Below are 19,574 nucleotides of genomic sequence, written 5' to 3' on the forward strand. Positions count from 1 at the left end.
GGCAACTCTACACCGTAAAACTCCACTGCCAGTCATGAGCGGACAGGTGATCAGCTGTGGCGATCCCTAGCCGGGTAAACCGAAAGAAGAAGAAGAAGAAGAAGAGAAGATTGTCTGTATATATGTGGAATATCATGCATTTATTGTAAGATTGCAGTAAATGAAGAATGTGCAATACAAAAAGAGGAGGAGGAAAAGGGAGGCCCATGGTGAGGTATGTGGGAATGTAGAATATGCAACAAAACATTTTTTATTTAAGTGAACTTTTATATGGGAATTTTATGGCTGAAATCCATATGAAAATGCACTTTTTGGGAAATAACTCAAGATTCACACAATTAAAAAGAGCAGGAAGATGTAATATTGGTAGTAATTAAATTGATGATATAAGGTAAAAATTTTGTGCTACAAAGAAAGAACATAAATTTAGAGGAATTGATAAGAAATATGCAAGAAGCACTAGATATTCCTTCCAAAAAGAACTGAGGGGTAAGGAAGGAGTAAAGGCTTAGACTATCCCTTGAGTAAAATATGTGAAGGTGAAACTAGTGCAGTGAAATACTAAGAAAATATAGTTGTCTTGTATTTGTGTTGATTTTGAGTTTGTAAACCTGTTATGTTTTATCATGAAATAAAAATATTTTAATTTCTTTACTAAAAGTATCTGCGTTCAGCCAGCTCCATACACTGAATGTTTTGTTCCAGATTGTTGCTCTGTAACCTGGGTGTGGAGGAACGAGCCACAAGGAATAAGAGTGACCAGGAGACATCAGTATGCCTAGCCAAGAGGGCATGCTGGCTAGATCTGTTTCTTATGCTCTGCTTGGCAAAGGCCATGGAACAGACCAGGACAGTTAGGCTCTGTGACTTAGAGACTGAGCCCCCAGCGTGACTTGAGTTTGGTTAATGACCTGGGTACTGGAGAAGCTGATTGGGACAGTGGGAGAAATAATGAGGCAATGTTTGTTTATCTTTGTGTCTCTCATTCTGTCTCTCAGGGAAGGGAACAGTGATTGTGTATTCAGGGTGTGGAAAGGTGTACGAGCTCTGTGGAGGCCAGGGTGCTGCTACAAGATTATTGCCTTCAGGGGACTGGGCATGAGGTGCCAACATTGCATAGGCAGGGATCATCCGTCACATTTCTATGCAAACCCAAAAGGTATGTTCTCAGAATGCACAGAGAGATTTTATAAAATCCCTCACTAATCGTGCATTTAGAATGTTTTTTATTTATCATTTATGTATTTGTATTTAACTGAAACAGTGCATTCATCAACATGGATCTTTTTCTGGCAGCCTAGGAGTGCTGTCTGTTTAAGGGACTTGCTCAGAGTCCCACATTCAAATGGAGGGCAGAGGACTTCAAATCCTGGACCTGAACAACTCATAAGAATTATTTTAAGTGACCTTACGAAGGCATCTGACAGTGTGTTCCACACAGGTGGTAAATACTCAGCTGGAATATCAAATGTCTGTAATGCAGTGTCTATGATAGTTTAACATATTATGATAAAAATGGAACTTGTAGGGTGGTTAAGCTGCTGAGTCTCACTCCCATCCCTTCAAAATTAATGTTTCATAATGGTCCATCCATTAAATATAAGAAATTATTTTGCTATTATCTGCTTGAAAAACAAAATAATATTTCCCACCATGGGTACCACTTGCCATTGCTGTTGTGCTATTACCTGGTTTCATCCAGATAAAGTTATAACTAGCATATAAAAACTGCACTGCTATATTTCATTTCTGTTTGTTGAATGTTCAAATATTGTTTTGGATTGCTATTGTTTTCTGTACAGCATGGATAGTAATTGCCAACATTTATGTTCTTTATTGTAGCAAAGTAGTGACTGAAAATAGTCTTTTGGTCCAGCCCACATAGTTGCTTGATAAAATAAGCAAATAAAATAACTGAATACGTTTAGGTGGGAGATGTTAAGTCCATTACAGTCAGTGGCTTGGAGACAGAAGTGAGGCATTAAGTCAGAGGGAAAGGAAAGAAGATAAAAGTTGGGGGCAGGAAGTCTGTTTGGTGTCCCCTGCTTAAATATAACCATCTAGCTGTGAAGTAAGCTCAGAAATAGGGAAAAGTATTTCTGGGAGTGCTTACTTCACACATGCACAAGGCTAACTTGATGAATTTCAAGGGTAAAATGTGTATATGGAAGGGGAGAGTGGAGACCACCATTGGTAAAAGACTAGGGAAGATTGTTATCAAGCAGAGAAGGTTATGGTAAAGAGGGAGTTTGGTTATAGCCTAGTTAAGGCAGTGATGACAGTTGTGCTAACTGAATAATACATTGAATAGGGCTATGGGTGATACATCTAAGTTGGAGAGAGACTGTTATCTTTTTGTAGTACGGGAGGGATTTACTATAAATGTAGTACATTATTAATTGAGGATAGCGATCTCTTTAGTCAGTGTTGACAGCTATAAGTACAGATGATGAGTTTCAAGTGGGCTTAGAGGGGATAGCAGAAATGAGCTCCATCCTCTTCTCCTGGCAAGAGTTTGCAGTTTGTAGGAGAAAAGAGGAAGCAGGCAAACAGAGAAATGTTAATGGTGCGGTATCTGTGGAAGTAAAATATACTAAGCAATCAGTATTAGTTTAACAGGCCTGTGTATGAGGAAATGGTATTTGGACGTATTCTCTGTTTACAGGGAATGTTCTGAGAGCAGCCTTTACAGTGAACTATGAGCTAACAACATGCACATTTGTTCATTTGAGACAATTTTTTTATAATGTTATCACCCCGATGCCTATCAGTCATCAGCCCTCCAAAATCCATCAACCCATTCCTTCTCCACAAGGAGAGAGTTGATTGTGGAAGCCATCCTCCAGACAGCCATCAGTTTTTTTATCTGTTAAGGTTGACCCCTTGGTGGATGATGTAAGTGGTGACATGATTGCCAGGTCCTACTACATTTATTAATTTATTTGTTATTTATTTTTCATAGGTTCATAGGTTCATAGGTTCATACTAGGCTATCTGCCCGAGGGCATTTACAAGCCTAGCCCATCGTTTTGTGGCTTACGCCACCCCTTTCGTATGGGGAACTATACCCATTATTTTGCTGTGCCTCTGTCGAGCAGTGACACTGAGGTAATCCCTGGGGTATATCTGCGATCTCCCATCCATTGGTCAAGATTTCTCTTGAACAAGGCCAGCGAGGTGCTCTGCCTCACATGTACCGGGATTTTGTTCCACAGCATAGGGAGTCTTTGGGTGATGAATCTATCCCTCCAGCACGTCCTATTAATAGCCGTGTCAAGGTTTAAGTCTCCCGCCCTTGTTGCTCTGATGGATCTAGATTTTTTGAGGTGAAGCATATTCTTCAAATCTGGGTTTGACATGGCCTTGTATGTTAGGCAAAGGTCACCTCTGAGCAAGCGGTAAGGGACTGAATAGAGCTGGAGTTCTTTCAGTCGGGCAGCATAGGACAGATTTTTGAGACCCTTTATCCTTTTGGTGAGGAACTTTTGTGGCCTCTCCAGCTGCTGCAAGTGTCGGGTCAGATACATTCGAATGGGGCATTGTACTCAATCATTGGTCTGATGAGTGATGAGTAAAGGGAGACTATGACCTCCCTTGATCTAGATGAGAATCCCTTCATGATAAGGTGGGCAATGTAGAAGGTCTTCCTAACTACTTTAGCTACATGGGTGTCGAATGACAGATTACTATCAACCTGGGTCCCCAGGTCCCTGATAACTTCTTCTGTGCTCAGTGGATTGCCACCTATTTGGTAGCTAGGGGTAACCTTGTTTTTCCCGAAGGGTATGACTATGCATTCTTTGGCATTTAACTTTAGGCCGTGGCTCTGGCACCAGTTATCCGTTTCTGTGAGACCCTTCTGAAGGATATCTGTGTCAGATGTGTTTTCTACTATGGCCCAGTTTGCAGTCATCTGCAAACTTTGTCAGCCATAACCCTCCTGTGTTTGCTTGTACTTGGAAAAGTAGATGCCAAACAAGAGTGGGCCCAGGACTGAGCCCTGTGGGACACCACTTGTGACAGGCTTTGAGTCTGACATGGCGCCAGCAACTCTGACCCTGTGGGTTCTGTCACTCAGCCAGTTTGCAACCCATCTTGTGATGTATAGGTTGACATTTAAGCTGATGAGTTTTTCAATGATACCGAGTGGGGTATTGTATCGAAGGCCTTAGCCAGATTGAGGTAGGCTGTATGGACTGCCTTTCCCTCATCAATGGCTTTGGTGACTGTTTGAAAAAGTCAACCAAGTTTAAAAGGCATGATCTGCCTTTGACAAAGCCAAACTGGGTTGGATCCAAAGTCTGCAAATTCCCTATGTCTTTATTTATGAGGTCCATTATGATCCTCTCCATGGCTTTGCAGATAAGGCTTGTCAAGCTAATGGGCCGGTAATTTCCAGGGTCGGTGGAGGCACCGCCTTTGTGAAGTGGTACCACAGTTGCAGTCGCCACTCCTGGAGTGCGTATCCAGAGGTAAGACTATGATTAAACAGCTGTCCTAGTTGTGGGTTTAATTCCTCATTGAGTTCATGGAGCACACAGCCGGGGACACCATCAGGTCCCATGGATGCTGTGTTTTTTGCTTTGGAGAGAGCAGTTCTCACTTGGGCGCTGGAGATGTTTGGGGGCTGCAATCGTTTGGTATAGATATCTCTCCTTTTGGGGAGGGGAGAAGTTTGCACTGAACCTGTCAGCCAGTATGTTGGCAATGTCTGTAGGATCAGTAATCTTCACATCATTTTGAACTAGCTCTGAGCATATCTGGGAGTTTCCTCCCAGGTTTCTAACATAGCTAAAGAAGGCCTTATGATTGTCTTTTGAGTCTTTAGCTATTTTTCTCTCGAAATTTGCTTTGGATGATTTTATGAGAGCTCTTAGTTTTTTACTTATAGTGATCAAGGGTGTCTTACCTTTTAAGGATTTTGCTCTATCTTGTAGTAGCTTCCTCCTTTTGTTGTAGAGTTTGTTTATGGCTGGGGTCCACCAGACTGGGCGCTTGCCTTTGGTACAAAGAGTCTTTGTTTTGCTTGGGATTGCCTTATCCATGCAGTCCTGCAGGTGCTGGTAGAAGGCATTTGTAAGTGATTCAGCGGCTTGAGTACTGTTTTCCGCCGCTCGGGGCCTTAAAGGAGACCACACTAGTCTTTAGAAGTGTGAAGTCGGCTTTTGAGAAGTTCTTTACTGTGGTCTTTTTATTTCAGGTGGGGTGGGATGAGGACCTCCAGCGAGATTAGTTTGTGGTCTGATCTCACCAGTGAGGGGTACACCTCCGGTGTTGAACATTGTGCTCCCATGTTCGTGATGATGAGATCAAGTATGTTATCTCCTCTTGTGGGGATGGTGACTAGTTGTTCCATGGCATTTGAGTTTATGAATTCCAGGAACTTTTGGGCTAGGGTGTTTGGGCTTGAGTAGTGATCCCAGTCTATATTAGGGTAATTGAAGTCACCTAGTATGATGGTGTTTGGTGATACATTTATCCCTCTAGTGTTTTCAGGAAGGCCATGTGAGGTTCCTGAGTTTGTGAGGGTGGCCTGTAACATGCTACAATTTGCAGAGCAGTCTTGCCTATGGTTAATTGCACCTGGATGGTCTCTGATGCATCGTGCGTTGCCACCAGTCTTGAGGTGTGGGTGTCCTTGATGAATATGGATACCCCCCTCCTTTCTTGGTATTGTCTGGATTTTGGGGCCGGAACGCATGATATGAGGTAAAACCTGATAGCGCTGGGGTGCTCTCAGGAGCCTTGAACCAGGTTTCTGTCACAGCACAGACATCGATGTTCTCCATACTGAGAAGGGCCTCGAGCCCTTATTGAGCAGTCTAGTCCAACTGGGCAAAAACCTTTTTTCAGTGGAGACCCAGGGAGAAAAACTCCACACAGAAATTGGACATAGCACTATATAGATATAAACAATAGTGTACAAATAAAATAATCCACTCGTAGATTAATACAAAGCAACAGATACCAACAAATAATATCCACATCTCCAGTTATTACTGTTTTTCCTGCAAGCGTGTGCTTGTACACAGTGAAACAACCACCAGTCTCTTCTCCCTGGGTAAGCAAGCTGGTGTTTGCCTGTCCCTTTTACCCTCTGTCTCTTGTCTCTTCCAGTGCTCGAGCTACTAGTCAAATTTAGGTAATCTGGGTCATAGCTGGCATTTAAGACAGTACTTTGCTTACTCTGCAGTAAGCCTGTTAGAAATCAGTGAAGTATTCCTGAACTATGCACATCTCTGAACTTGTACCTCTCAACTGTCCCTTATTTTGCACAATATTCATGATTTTGCCACAATGTTATATCCCGTCCTTCATAAAAGTTTTCATTTTCTGGTAAATCATGGTGGATTGCAATCAGTCAATAATGTTAGATATTAGAGTTGCATACTTCTTGTTCAGAAAAATGCATATTGATGTAAAAACCTGTTTTTCTAATATTATTTTCAGTGAATTAGAGTAATATTTAAAACTGTCCCTGATTTTGGGCCTTTGTTCCCAGACACATTATTTTTGGCTTTGTCCCTGATTCTTCAACTACAAAGTTGACAGCTAGGCCTGGACTTCTGCCAGTGCTAGTGCACCTTTAGTTCAGTGTCTGTAGGCCCCTTAATCAAAACAGTTCAGAAGCAGAACCACAAATAAGACCTCCCCCATCAACCACAACATAAGGTGTTAAGAGTAATGTATCATGTTTTTCCTACTCTTTTACTCACAATTGCATCATGTGTGATACTTCTATGCAGTAAATATTCTCCTACTAGATGTTTATCATAAGCATGGTACACTGGCCAGTTATGTCCTGGTAACCCAGCATTACCAGCAATCCGTATAACTGCAGTTATTAGAAGCACTAATTCAGCTAGACTCTGTAAAGAGGTTCAGCAGAAATGTAGGTTTTTTTGTAGCCAGCAGTGTGCTTTACTCACCGGCTAGCATGGTTTCTAATCTTCTTGCCATTGAAGGTAGGTAGGCTACTTGCTGAACAACTAACACTGCTTTGTACATATGCATGCCCTCTGTTCAGATGTTTAGACTTCATATAGAGCACCACATATGTCCCTGAGACTGCATCTCAGCATGAACAGATGTGATGGAAGAGGCTTGATGGAGGGCAGTAAAGGTTATCTAGTGTGTAGGCTAGATGGCATTAAAAGAGAAAGTGAAGGAATGTTGAATGTCTGTAAACATACCTCTCAGGCTCTTAGCACAAGAAATCTGGACAAAGCCTAAATAATGGGGGGCAAGGCCCCAAAAAAAAAAAGGACAGGTTTTAAATGTTGCTCTTATAAAGTTAAAAAGTTGCTAGAATAATAGGTTTTGTGTTGGTATGCATGTTTTGAAGCATAGGTCTGAAAGTCAAATGTGTGTCATTATTTGGTGATTTCAGTCCTGAGTCATTTTCCAGAAAACCACAAATTTTATGAGGAACAAACCAAACATATAAGGTAAAAATCTGGACAGTTGTGAGGTATGCTTGTAAGTGCTGAAAGTGCATGGGACATGCTTAAAACTTTAACGCACATCAGAGGAAAATATATGTTTAAGGACAAGAGAAGATAATGTGAAGAAAGAGAGGGGTTGGTTCAGAGCTATTCTGAGGTGGTATGTTTGTATACAGGACATATAAAACAACTTTCCTAAAATGGTGCTGGATTAAAATAATGAAGGCATTCAAAAATGCATCAGCCAGATAAAAATATTCTTGTGGTGGGGAAGAATTGGATTTAATCTTGGCAAGTAAGTTCAGAATGTTGACATAGTAGATGAAGCCAGATAGTCTTAGTTTGCCCTTGATCCTCTTTTCAGGTGGTCTTTGAGACACATTCATGTAGGCAAAAGCTGAATTCCTTTCTGTGTGTCATGTACATCAATCTTAAGTTGTATTTTCACATAATTTGCAGTTTTCTTTATAGTGCTCTTACTCTGTGGAAAATAATTGCTGAAAGTTGTGCGAGACTAATCTTCTACCAACATGCTTCATGTGGTCTGCCTCACTGAAAGAACTGTGATTGTGAAGTGTGCCATTTGGAAAACATTTTTACTCTAGAGCCTGTTGAATGTCATGCTTTGTTTACTACTGTAAGTACTTCTCCTAGCAGCAGGTGTAATGCCAGAAAGACTGCAGAACGATGCAGCTTGGGATAGGCACATCTATGCAGGATTGTTAGCTTGAATTATCAGTGGTCATTAAATAAATGTCAGGGTAATAATGTTAGGTTACCAGAACATAGCCAGTGTACCATAGTTATGAGAAATAACTAGTAGGAGAATACTTAGTGCATAGAAATATCAAATTAACAGAAAAAAAGTGGTGTTGGTGCCACTAAGTAGGTTGTTGGTAAAATGCAGTTTCATTTTTTTTTAAACAAGAAACATCTTTATTGAATTATCACTTTTGTCATAGGTGTAATCATAGATTCATAGACTGTTATTAGGCTAATGACCCAAGGGGCCTTTCTAAGCCTAGCTAAGTTTTCCCGAAAGAATAATGATGTCCTTGGGTTGCAGGCCCGGTGTAAATTTCCTATCCGCATCCACATGTCTAGGTTGTGCTTAATCTGGGTAATAGACAGGGAAGCCTGTTCCATAGGAGGGGTAGTCTCTGGGACACATATCTGTCTCTCCAGCATGTTCTGTTTATGTCACATACAAAATTCAGATCCATAGACCTTGTATTTTTGGTACTATTTGACTTACGAATATGTAGGAGATGCATAAGTGTTGGGTTTGCAGATGCCTTTTAAGCCAGGCAGAGATCACCCCTCAGCAATCTCTAGGAGACTGAATAGAGGGAAAGGGCTTTAAGGTGCTCTGCATTAAGGCAGGTTTGTTACATCTTGTATTCTTTTTTTAAGGCACATTTGAGGTCACTCTAGTGCTACATATGCCTGGTGAGGTACATACCAAAGGGCGCATCGTACTCTATGATTGGTCTGACAAGGGTGGAGTACAGTGGGATAATGACCTCTTTGGACCTAGACGCCATGCAAAGGCTGAGGAAATCAAACCATGTACTGCAGAAAGCAGCTCATTAACAGCTCATAAACGCACTCATCTGTACTGAATGCCAGACAACCTGTTCTAACATAGTTTCATAAGTGAATGCTAGGCTAACTGCCCTAAAGGGCCATTTTCAGCCAAGCCAATACCCAAGGTCAGAACTGAACACTTCGCCTTGTGCATATGAAGCAAAGACTTTAACCATTATACCAAACCCACCCCATACATTTATATAAATGAAAACAGACCATAATGTCATATTTTCAGTTGCAAACAGTATACATCACATATAATATGCTATACAAGCACTGCAAGTTGAACATTATGTAGCACATACAGTTCCTGCCTTTCCTTACACTTCCTTCCTTCTCCAAAACATTCTGAGTGTGTTGTTCCCATAATTCACATTTTTTCTGTGTAATTTGCTCCTACCCTTTTTTAAAGATCCTACTCCCAGTTATTTTATCTCTTTTCCTTTATTCACTACTTATAATACAGTTTAGACTTTGATTTCCATTTTCTGGTAATTGCTTTTTGGCAACCACCAGAATTAAACTCAGCAAGGCCTTGCTATATCTAGGCAATTCTGATTCTGTATCACAGCTCAACAAAATAATTTCCTTAATCATACCAATTTGCTCACCCAGTATTTCTCACAAAATAATCTGAAGGGAACATTTGCGATCTACCTGAGGAAAATTTCTTTGGAGTCTGCTAGGGGTATAAAAATACATAGGCAAACACTTCCAAGCAAAAATCTTGAATTATCTAGACTTTGTTGCATATTGGAGAGCCATACATATATCCTCTCATTGTTTCTTTGTAAATTGCTTATCCAGTCTCTCTCTTCCCAATCCTTTCTAACCTCCTCTAATTAATTCCTATAGTTATCATGCAATATTTTATATGCCGTACTATTTATCCTTTTTTTTAAAAAACAACGTCTGCTCTAAATTCTACTAAACCCCTACCAGTGCTGGTCTTTCACTTAGTATCACTAATTCCTTTCTCTTTGCTTATACTCTGATATCTATAGTTTATGCATAAAATGAAGTTTCTTCATAGTTCTGACTCATAATTTGCTTTACTGCACATCAGCAAGTCAAATAGCATCAGGAATAATTGTTCTAGGGCTATAAACCTCTTCTGCACCATCAACAGAATGGTTTGGAGGGACAGGTAAATCTTGCAAAGGATGCTGCTGCTCTGGAATAGATTCCCCATCCACATTAAACAAAGCTTATCCCTGTCCATATCCAAGACCAACTTGGATCTTTGGATGGGAAACAGAATATTTACCAAAGTACTGCCCCCTGCACTAGTGATGGACAGAGGCAGTTCCTAAGTAATTTATCCCATGCATGAGTCCTCTCAAATTATCTATGGTATCATACCATTTATTCTTATTAGGGGTAATATATAATTATTGACCATGGAACGGGTAAGGTCAATCTCTAACCAAATGGGATAGGTTAATTCTAGCACAAAAAAGGGAATTGGCTAGGCTTAAAAGCAGCTAGCCTAGTGTTTACCTTATGAACATTTTAACCTGTAAGGAGAAACATATTAGGAAACTTTCCATAATTCAGGTTCATGTGTAACCAAAACAGCTGCCTTATCCACACCGTTTAAAAATGGATATGTTTGACAGACAGGTATTCAGCAAAGATGGTGGGAGCACATTTAACAAAGGAGTTTGAGAATGCATGAGACAAATTGGTTTAGATCAGACAGTATTTAAATTACATTGCATGTTGCTGAGACTGCTTTCTCATTATAAATATGAGAGTTCGAACAGCACAAATTAACTTAGTACCTCTCAGCTCCAGTACTTGTATATGTTTCTGTAAGGTGTGTCCTTTGAGTGTTGCTTCACAATCTTGACTTAGTGTATCTTTCTCCTAATTTTCTGGTACTTAGAAAATGTTGGATGCAGCAGTAGTGTACTTTATTTCTGTATTCCAAGGAAACACAGGAATATCAGTGATTCCTTTGCCATGATTTACCTGCAGTGTTCCTTTGTTTGCTAGAGTTTCAATTTATGATGATTTCTCCTTGTTCAGCTTCTCAGGACTGAAACGTTCTGGCCTTCCATCCATGAATAGTTTGCAGTTCTTTCCTGAGACTTGCAGGAAACACAATTTTGTGTGCCTTTGGTGCTTTTCATTGTTACATATTGAACCAGATTCATAACGGTTACCACAAACAACTGTGTAAGCACTTTGAGTATACTTTCTGAATTCAAGAGCAGTCCTACCACGATACTTATGCTGTCTATTCACTTAGGTTATACAGAATGTACACAGTGTATACTTTGTAGTAATCTGCATGAATCTGGCCTATATTGCCTGATTTCCTTGTAACCTCTTAAGAAGTTTGCCTTTAAACTTTGAAATAAAGTACTGTGATGTTTACAGCAGTCCCGTCCATACCTCTCAATGCAAGAAATCTGGACAAAGCCCTTAATAAAGTGGGGACAGAGGGCCAAAAATAAGGAATGATTTTAAAAATTAATTCTATAAACTTTAGAAAGTTGCTAGAAAAACAGGTTTTGAATTAGTAGTATGTGTTTTCTGATGGATATTAATTATGAAACTCAAATTTTGTCTGTCATTATTTAGTGACTTCAAACCTGAATAATTTGGCAGAAAAACACAAATTTTATGAGGTGAAAATCTGGATAGTTGAGAGGTATGGTCCCATCCATGTTAATAGCTCAGAGAGCTTGTTAATCAAACTCCACGTGTTACAAGAACTGCTATCCTTTTTCTCTTGAACCTGAATTCTGTAGGTAGATAACAACAGTGCATAGCTGTTAATTTTCAGTACATTCTCTCAATCTGTTTTATACTGACAGCTAAAATAATACCGTTTAATATTGTATATATTTTTCTGTTCCTATAAGACACAGTTGTGTAATCTTATTGTCTTTTTTTTATTTCTGTTGTATTATCTGTTGCCTGACTAGCAGAGTATCACTTTACTGCTATTTGAAAGCCTGAGCCCAGGCACTATATAAATTCTGGATTAGATGGGTATAGCCCTTAATACATGGAAAACAGCAAGAAGTTTGAAAAAAATGTCAGTGGAATTGTATTTATGATTTTGGCCTTAAAGAAGCTGCCAGATCAACAAACTATCTCTGTGGTGAAAAGGGATGGAACCCATGGCTCTAAGCTAAGTGGTGGTGAAAGGGATGGAACCCGTGGCTCTAAGCTAAGTGTCACACATTCAGTAAACAGCCCTGTTCTTGAGAAGCTAAGGGGGAGCAGGAAAGAATGTCAGTTTTACTAGCCCGCATATTCCATTTAAAGAGATAGTTTCTAGCAAAGACTGTAGTCAACAGTAGAAACCAGGCTTTCAGCATTGCCATGCTGGGTATGTGCACCAGACGATTGTTCACAACCATAACCATATTGATATTTTTGTCCCTTGGGCATGGGTTAGGAATGAGGAAAGGGAGTAACAAAAAATCAGGACCACCTGACGTGGCAGCAAGTTTGCGTCAAGGCCTCACTCCAGTCAGTAATATGGCTATGACCAGCCAGTGGAGGAATAAATGAGTCAGCAGGGCGTGATAGAAGCTTTATCTGTCAGTCACTGCAAGGGCCTTCCTGCTTCTAATACCCTTACATTCAAACCTTTGCATGAAGGATACTGACTCCCATGCTTAACAGGCGGACTGTTAAAAATGCTTCCTATTCGCTGTTTAATACAGATTGCATTCAGTTACAAAGGCAGCCCTTTAGTCTGTACATTCCTGCTTCCAATGCCCTTACATTCAAACCTTTGCTTGAAGGATACTGCCTCCCATACTTAACAGGCTGACTGTTAAAAATGCTTCCTATTCTCTTTTTAGTTCGACTGTATAAGTCGAATGGGAGAATAGCTCAGTGGTAGAGCATTTGACTGCAGATCAAGAGGTCCCTGGTTCAAATCTGGGTGCATTTTTTTTTCTCCAGAGACTGCCCATGCTATGGAATAGACTTCCCGTACATGTCAAACAGAGCACCTCACTAGCCCTCTTCAAGAGAAATCTTGATGAGTGGATGGGAAATGGAAAATTCACCCCTGGGATCACTCCAGTGACTGTACTCGACAGAGGCACTGGGAACTATGGTCGGGTGGCTTGAAGCCAGGGTAATCCTATGGGTTAGGTTTGTAAAGGCTCCAGGACCATTAGCCTAGTACACACATATGAACCTATGAACCTACATATGTGAGAGATCATGCTTCAGAATTGCTCCTGCTTCTTGGAACTATATACCTAAAAATATCTGGCAAATTAATAAACTGAAACTGTTCCAATAACTCTACATACCCATGTTATCAATGAAAACAAATATAACTGCTTCAAAGGCACGAGTTGACTTTAAGTTCTTATTCTCATCACTCAGGGTGATGCATAATATAACTAATGAAATAAACTGCAGTTGTACTGCTTTGGATGTGTTCAAGTTTTGGGGATGAGGGGGAGTGGATAAATTGTTTAATTTATATAGACTTACTCTTATTTGCCTTTTATGACACTAAGAACTTGTAAGTGCATTATTATACTATTGAGATACTATGTAATGTAATATGAATTTAAGTGTTAATCCTTGTTTATTTTTGTTCTTATATGTAGCTATTTTTTAAACTTTGTGTTTTGTATCTAGGTATTGTTTCTATCTTTTTACTCTGTATTAGTCCTGACCTTTAGCTGGTGTCATTATGACAAAGTAAGCAGAGTAAATAAATATAGATAGATAAATAGATATATAGTTATTCATTAGCAATATATTTTTCTTGTAGGTCTGCTACTATTTTGTTGTGTATATTATTTTCTGTTGTCCGTGATATGAGTATTGATTGCATATTATTTGAATATTTTTGTATTGCTTTCTGATGCTGAAATTTGAAAATAATAAAACATGATACAATATAAGTGAAAAATCTAATTTTTCAAATACTTGTATGTTCAGTGAAGACTTGAAATATCTGTGCCTTTCCTTTTTTTTACCATTCCTGTTTGTGAGCCAGTTTTTAAGTAATGGATTCTGAAATATAGTTTTTGTAATGCCGTGGGCTTGCTAATAAAAATATACTATATATGTTTAATAAAATCTGCTGTGGAAAAAAAACCTGCAGTTTTAGTGGGTTTGGCATGTCTTGAAAAGTTAAGAGAAGCAAAATCACCCATCCATCATTAAACAGTCTACCTTTGTTTTAATATTTCTTGAACTAACCTACTTGACGGACTACACTTAATATATAAATGGTATTTAGTCATATCATAAATAAAATAATACAAATGTGATCTCAGTAAAATAAAATGTAATGTCATTGACTACTGCACTTGAATTAGAATTTGTTAGTATTTCTTCGAAAGGTAAGGATGTTTCACATACATATCCATAATTTCTTGTGATCTCCTTGAGTACAAAAACTAGTTTGTTTATCCGTTGTGTCTGCATATCGGCATTTCTTGCATTTAACTGTATTACACTTTCATTTATTTAGAATGCAACTAATGAAACCACTAAACAAGTATCAACTATCAAGGCTCTGAAAAGTGATCTGCAGGAACAAGAAAGTCAGGCACAGCAGCTTCAAGAGAAGTAGGTTTCAAATGCTGATCTGTTGTGTTTGGTGCCATCTCGTGGTCATTTTATTCTGCTAAATTCCTTTATAGTTTTGCACTAACTGTTTTATCAAAGTTCTCTGTAGAACATTTTTGTAGACCAGAAAAAAATGACAATAATATAATTCCATTTGGCAAGAGAGCTTATGAGTTATTCCTTTAAAATAGTTACCCCACCATGACTAGTTGTTGACTTGTGAATATTAGTATTTCTCTTGATGTATGCATTTCTGTAACTAATAAATGAACTCATTATCTTCCCATTAGTTTATTTTTGTTGACTAGCTCACATCTTTAATGTGTTTATTTAGCACTGTGAATTTTATTTTATTCATAATTAGCTGTAATTCGAGCATGTGTCACTGATCTTAGTGTCTCCAGATGCAGAAAAGCTTCCATTATTATACTATACAAAAATCTATTCTCATGTCTCTGTAGTACCATATCTAGCTTGTAATGTTCTTCTTATTTTAAATGTCCTGAGACATTCTCAGCATGGTTTCTTTCTTGTACTGGGCAATTTGTACACCTTGCTATTTTTGATGTTATCTTTCTATCTGTCAGGTACAAGTTAGCAGGAGAAATGTGAGGAAAATAGCTATTACTTGCTCACAGTTACTGTATAGACAAATTGAAACTAATAGGAATCAAACCCAGGACTACAGGATAAAGCTCAACAGCAGCTTAGTGCCTTAGTCCTTGCTGTTAAATTGCCAGATTAGCTATGAGGGATCCAAAACAATACAGCACGTCCAGTACATCTAGAGTGGTAGAAAGGCAACCATAACTTAAGCTAGAATGTTGGCATGAGAAGGTTTAAAGATGAAAAAGATGGTTATCTGATCTATTTGCATCTGTTTTCTCCATTTCAGCAGTGTAAACTGCTGACAGCTTTGCTTTTCTGGTACTGAAAAATATGGTTTTAGTTCTTTCTGTACTTTTTTGGATTATGGTATTACAACCTGGTTTCTTTTTGATGGAGGTATGACTTTTCCAAGTTTTTTTTTTTTTTTTTTTTTTTTTTTCAAATTCCTATCTTCTTTCCCTCCTTTATTTATTTTCTAAAACATGTACAGTTTCAGAACTGAAGTTTATATTACATACTGTGCAGTCCTCACATATGGTGCGCTTCATTTATATCACACACCAATGGCACACCCTTAATTATTTTCAATTGATTTCCACAAAAGCTAGCTAATACACGGGGCAATCACCTACAATGGTATTTATAATTCCATATTCCAGGATTAAAATTTGTGTTATTATCTATTGACAGACATAGAAGACTTTATAAGATATAAAAACAAGTCAGCCATTCAACAGTTATATCTCTCTCAATATAAAAGTATATAATGCAAGTCTGGACAATCTTTTAGCTTCTTTCACAGTTGTGGCAGGACTATGATCTGCTGCCAGATATAAGCCTTGTTTGGTCATTTATTACAGCATTGTTGGTAGATTTCTGCATGGTCAATTTCCTCAGTCTGTGGCTGGTTTGCAGTGGTGGCAGTACTGTGAATTCCACTCCAGGGTTTGTGCTTCAGTACTTTTTAAAGCTGTATATACCTGCTTAAAGCTGTATTCCATTTATCTGGTGCTTTAATCTGTGGTGGGATTGCAGTAGTGGCATAATGGCTAAGGTCTCCACTTGTCATGCACAAGGTACAAGATTTAATCCTGACCTATGGCCAGTGCCTGTTTGGAGTTTGCATGTTCTCCCTGTGTCTCTGTGGAGTATTTCCAACCTCCGGAAAATATGCTGAGTGTTTCCATCTCAAACTCACCAATGAATGGTGCTGTGGGCAGCAGTTGTATAGACCAACCATTTTGGACATCTACTGTTGTGTGCAGTATCCTCTAGATATTAGAACATGGATCACAGAATGAGTGCCGTGGAAAGGGTAACCACTCAACGGTATAAAATACGGCTGTAGGTGATTCGGTCTTGTTGACTAATGTCACTAAGTGGGCATGGGTATTTGACAGTAGTAAGTGGGTTGAGGACCCAGACTACTACTCCAGCCTATCCCAGGGACCCATGCTGATGGTGGGAGGGGTGTATGTACCCTTGTTTGGCCAGTGTGTGCCACCATAAAGCCCATCAGCCCTGGGTCAATAAGCTAATGGCCAGTTGGTGTCCAGTTGCCCAACCTGTGTTACCTGGGAAAGCTGGAAGTAAAAGAAATCAACTTGTCAAACATGAATTAGGAATTGTTACACTCACTGTAGGTTCACTGACAGGACAAAGTTTGGAAGTGGATGACATGATGGTACAGAGTTAGCTGGGCATCCTGTGTATCCAGGAGACAAGGTGGAAGGGCAGTGCACCAAAGTCACTTGGCTTGGGATTTGAGGCCTTCTGCTCAGGAGGATCACAGGCTAGAGATGGTGTGAGAATTGTGGTGAGATAGAGGATTCAGAAGGCACTGAGGGTTATCAAAGAATTAGTGACAGACACACAGCAATCAGACTCCAGTGTAATGATAGTGCAGTATTCATAATCTCAGCTTATGCCCCACAGCAGGGTTGTAATAATGAAGAAAAGAGTGTATTCATGCAGCAGTTGCAGGACCTACTAGATAAAGCGGGACAGCATGAATTGGTGTTGATAATGGGTGACTTGAATGCACATATTGTACAGACAGAACACGATATGAGGACTTGCCTGGGTCCACTGGGGCGGGTCAGCAGAAATAAAGAATAAGAGGATATTCTCGACTTCTAAAACCAAGAGGGACCAGCACACACGACAGCAGAAATAAGATATAAATTGAATTTTATTTGGAGGTAGCTAGAAAGCTGCCTGCCATAAAATATTAACAGACCGGTTTCGGCTAGTAAAGCCTTTATCAATGTATTATATTCTCTTAACAAAAAGTTGATTCACAAAACACCATCACATCCTGGTACTCTTTATATTCACTAAATTTAAAGTGGTATACTCCTGACAAAAATCAACTTGTTAGTTTGAACACAGTCAAAGCTTGGAACATATACAAACAATATAATAAATTTGTTGAATTTAATCAGACCTGAAAATCTGAAATCCTTATAATAATATTAATTATTCATAGGTTGCAGAAATGCAAATACCTTATATGATACAAAATTATACAAAGCCATAAAATAGCTTGTATTGTGGCTCAGGTTCAGGTCTGAACATTATTATATACTATGTAGTTTGAGCCCGAATAACTAACCATATGTAACTTGAGAATTATCTGAATATCATGGGGGTGCAAAGGACTGTAACTGACACTAATTGTGTTCCATATTGATAAACTTATTGTCTCGAAGTGCCATCATGTACTTCATATTCATTCAATCCTGGTTTAAAAAAAGCCCCAAGATTTGTGATCCACTTGCTTTCCATATTGTTAAGTTTAGTATGCCATCCCATCTTAAAATTCCTGTGAAGTTGAATTTTATCTATAATGACAAACCTGAAAGAGGCCCCTGTGTGGTTTTTACTATGTTTGTATAAAGCATTTGTTATTCGTCTATTTCTGATGGAACTTAGATGTTCACTAATTCTTATTCGGATGGGTCTAGAAGTCTGACCAACATAAAAGGCAGAACAGGTACAGTGGGCCAAATAAATAACCCAATCAGAGCTGCAATTTGCAAAAATGTTGATGTTATAAACCTTGGAAGTGTTTTTGCTAGTGAATTCTTTAGTTTTCCAAATGTGCTGACATGCACTACAATGTCCACATGGATAGCAGCCCACCAGTGGGTCCCCAAAAAGTGTGGTTTGTATTGTAGAAACTGGTGTAAATCTTTTATAATGTGTTAAATGAGACTGGATGGTACGCCCCCTTCGGTAAGAAAAAGCACATGTATCTGGAAGAATGTCATTGAGAAATGGGTTTGATTTCAATATATCCCAATGTTTGCTGATTATTTGTCTGAACCTAGATTTATTGTTTCCATAAGTGGTGACTAATCGGATGGGTTGTTGACATCGAGTAACATCCTCCTCTTGTGATCTATTATATTTCAATAGATCTGATCTTCTGCTGGTTTGGATTTGGGTAACCGTATTCATTAGATGTTCAGGATTATATCCTCTATCCATAAATCTTGCTGTTAATTCTTCTGTTTGTACTGAATATTCTGCATTTGTGGAGCATATTCTTTTAAGTCGCAAAAATTGAGACTTTGGGATGTTGCTGATGATGTGGCGGGGGTGAGAACTAGTGGCATGAAGTAAAGTGTTGTATTGTGGAAAATTTCTGTGTATCGATGTTGCTAAAGTATGGTCAGGTAATCTTTTAATGGCAACATCCAAAAAAAACAATTTCTTGATATCCAGTGTTGGCTGTGAAATGTATACCAAAAGGATTGTTGTTAAGGTATGCAACAAATTTGGATAATTCATCCATACCTGCCTGCCACACCATCCAGCAATCATCCAGGTATCTCCGCCAGATATCCAAATTGTCCATGTGAATATTTTGCTCAACATCGTATATGAAGGCCTGTTCAAAATATCCCATAAACAAATCCGCGTAAATCGGGGCAAAGGATGCACCCATGGCTGTCCCTTTGATTTGCCAGTATGGGTTGCCTTCAAAGTAAAAGATTTTTTTTTGTAATACATATTCTGTAAGTGTAATCAAGAAATTATTAAATCCAGTAGAATATAAATTGGATTAATTTAACCAATGAGTCACCGCCATAATCCCAGCCTTGTGAGGAATACTCGTATATAAGGAAGATACGTCCAATGTACATAACAACCAACCTTCTTCTAACTGAGAGTCTTCAATAATATTCAAAAACTTTGTGGTATCTTGAATACGTGATCTAACCATGGTCAGTAATGGTTTTAGATGTACTGTGAGAAAGGCAGATAGGGGTTCTGTAAGTGATCCTCGACCTGATACTATAGGTCTGCCTGGTGGATTGAATAGATCTTTATGTATTTTTGGTATTAAGTATAAGT

At 38.9% G+C, this 19,574-nt stretch overlaps 1 protein-coding gene and 1 non-coding gene across 2 annotated transcripts in view; both read left to right on the plus strand.

Annotated features, from left to right (window-relative positions):
- The window catches only part of CNTLN (centlein), a 3,122,808-nt gene that overhangs the window by 2,328,410 nt on the left and 774,824 nt on the right, over positions 1 to 19,574 (plus strand). Inside the window, exon 20 of the mRNA XM_044061293.1 lies at positions 14,506 to 14,603. Within this exon, the coding sequence (XP_043917228.1) occupies positions 14,506 to 14,603 (98 nt within the window). The remainder of the gene's footprint in view (positions 1 to 14,505; positions 14,604 to 19,574) is intronic.
- On the plus strand, positions 12,883 to 12,964 carry TRNAC-GCA. Its single transcript has one exon. It is a non-coding gene; the product is annotated as a tRNA-Cys (tRNA).

The sequence above is a fragment of the Protopterus annectens genome, chromosome 2.part0 (assembly GCF_019279795.1).
Source record: "Protopterus annectens isolate FY-2018-M chromosome 2.part0, PAN1.0, whole genome shotgun sequence".
Taxonomy (NCBI): domain Eukaryota; kingdom Metazoa; phylum Chordata; order Ceratodontiformes; family Protopteridae; genus Protopterus; species Protopterus annectens.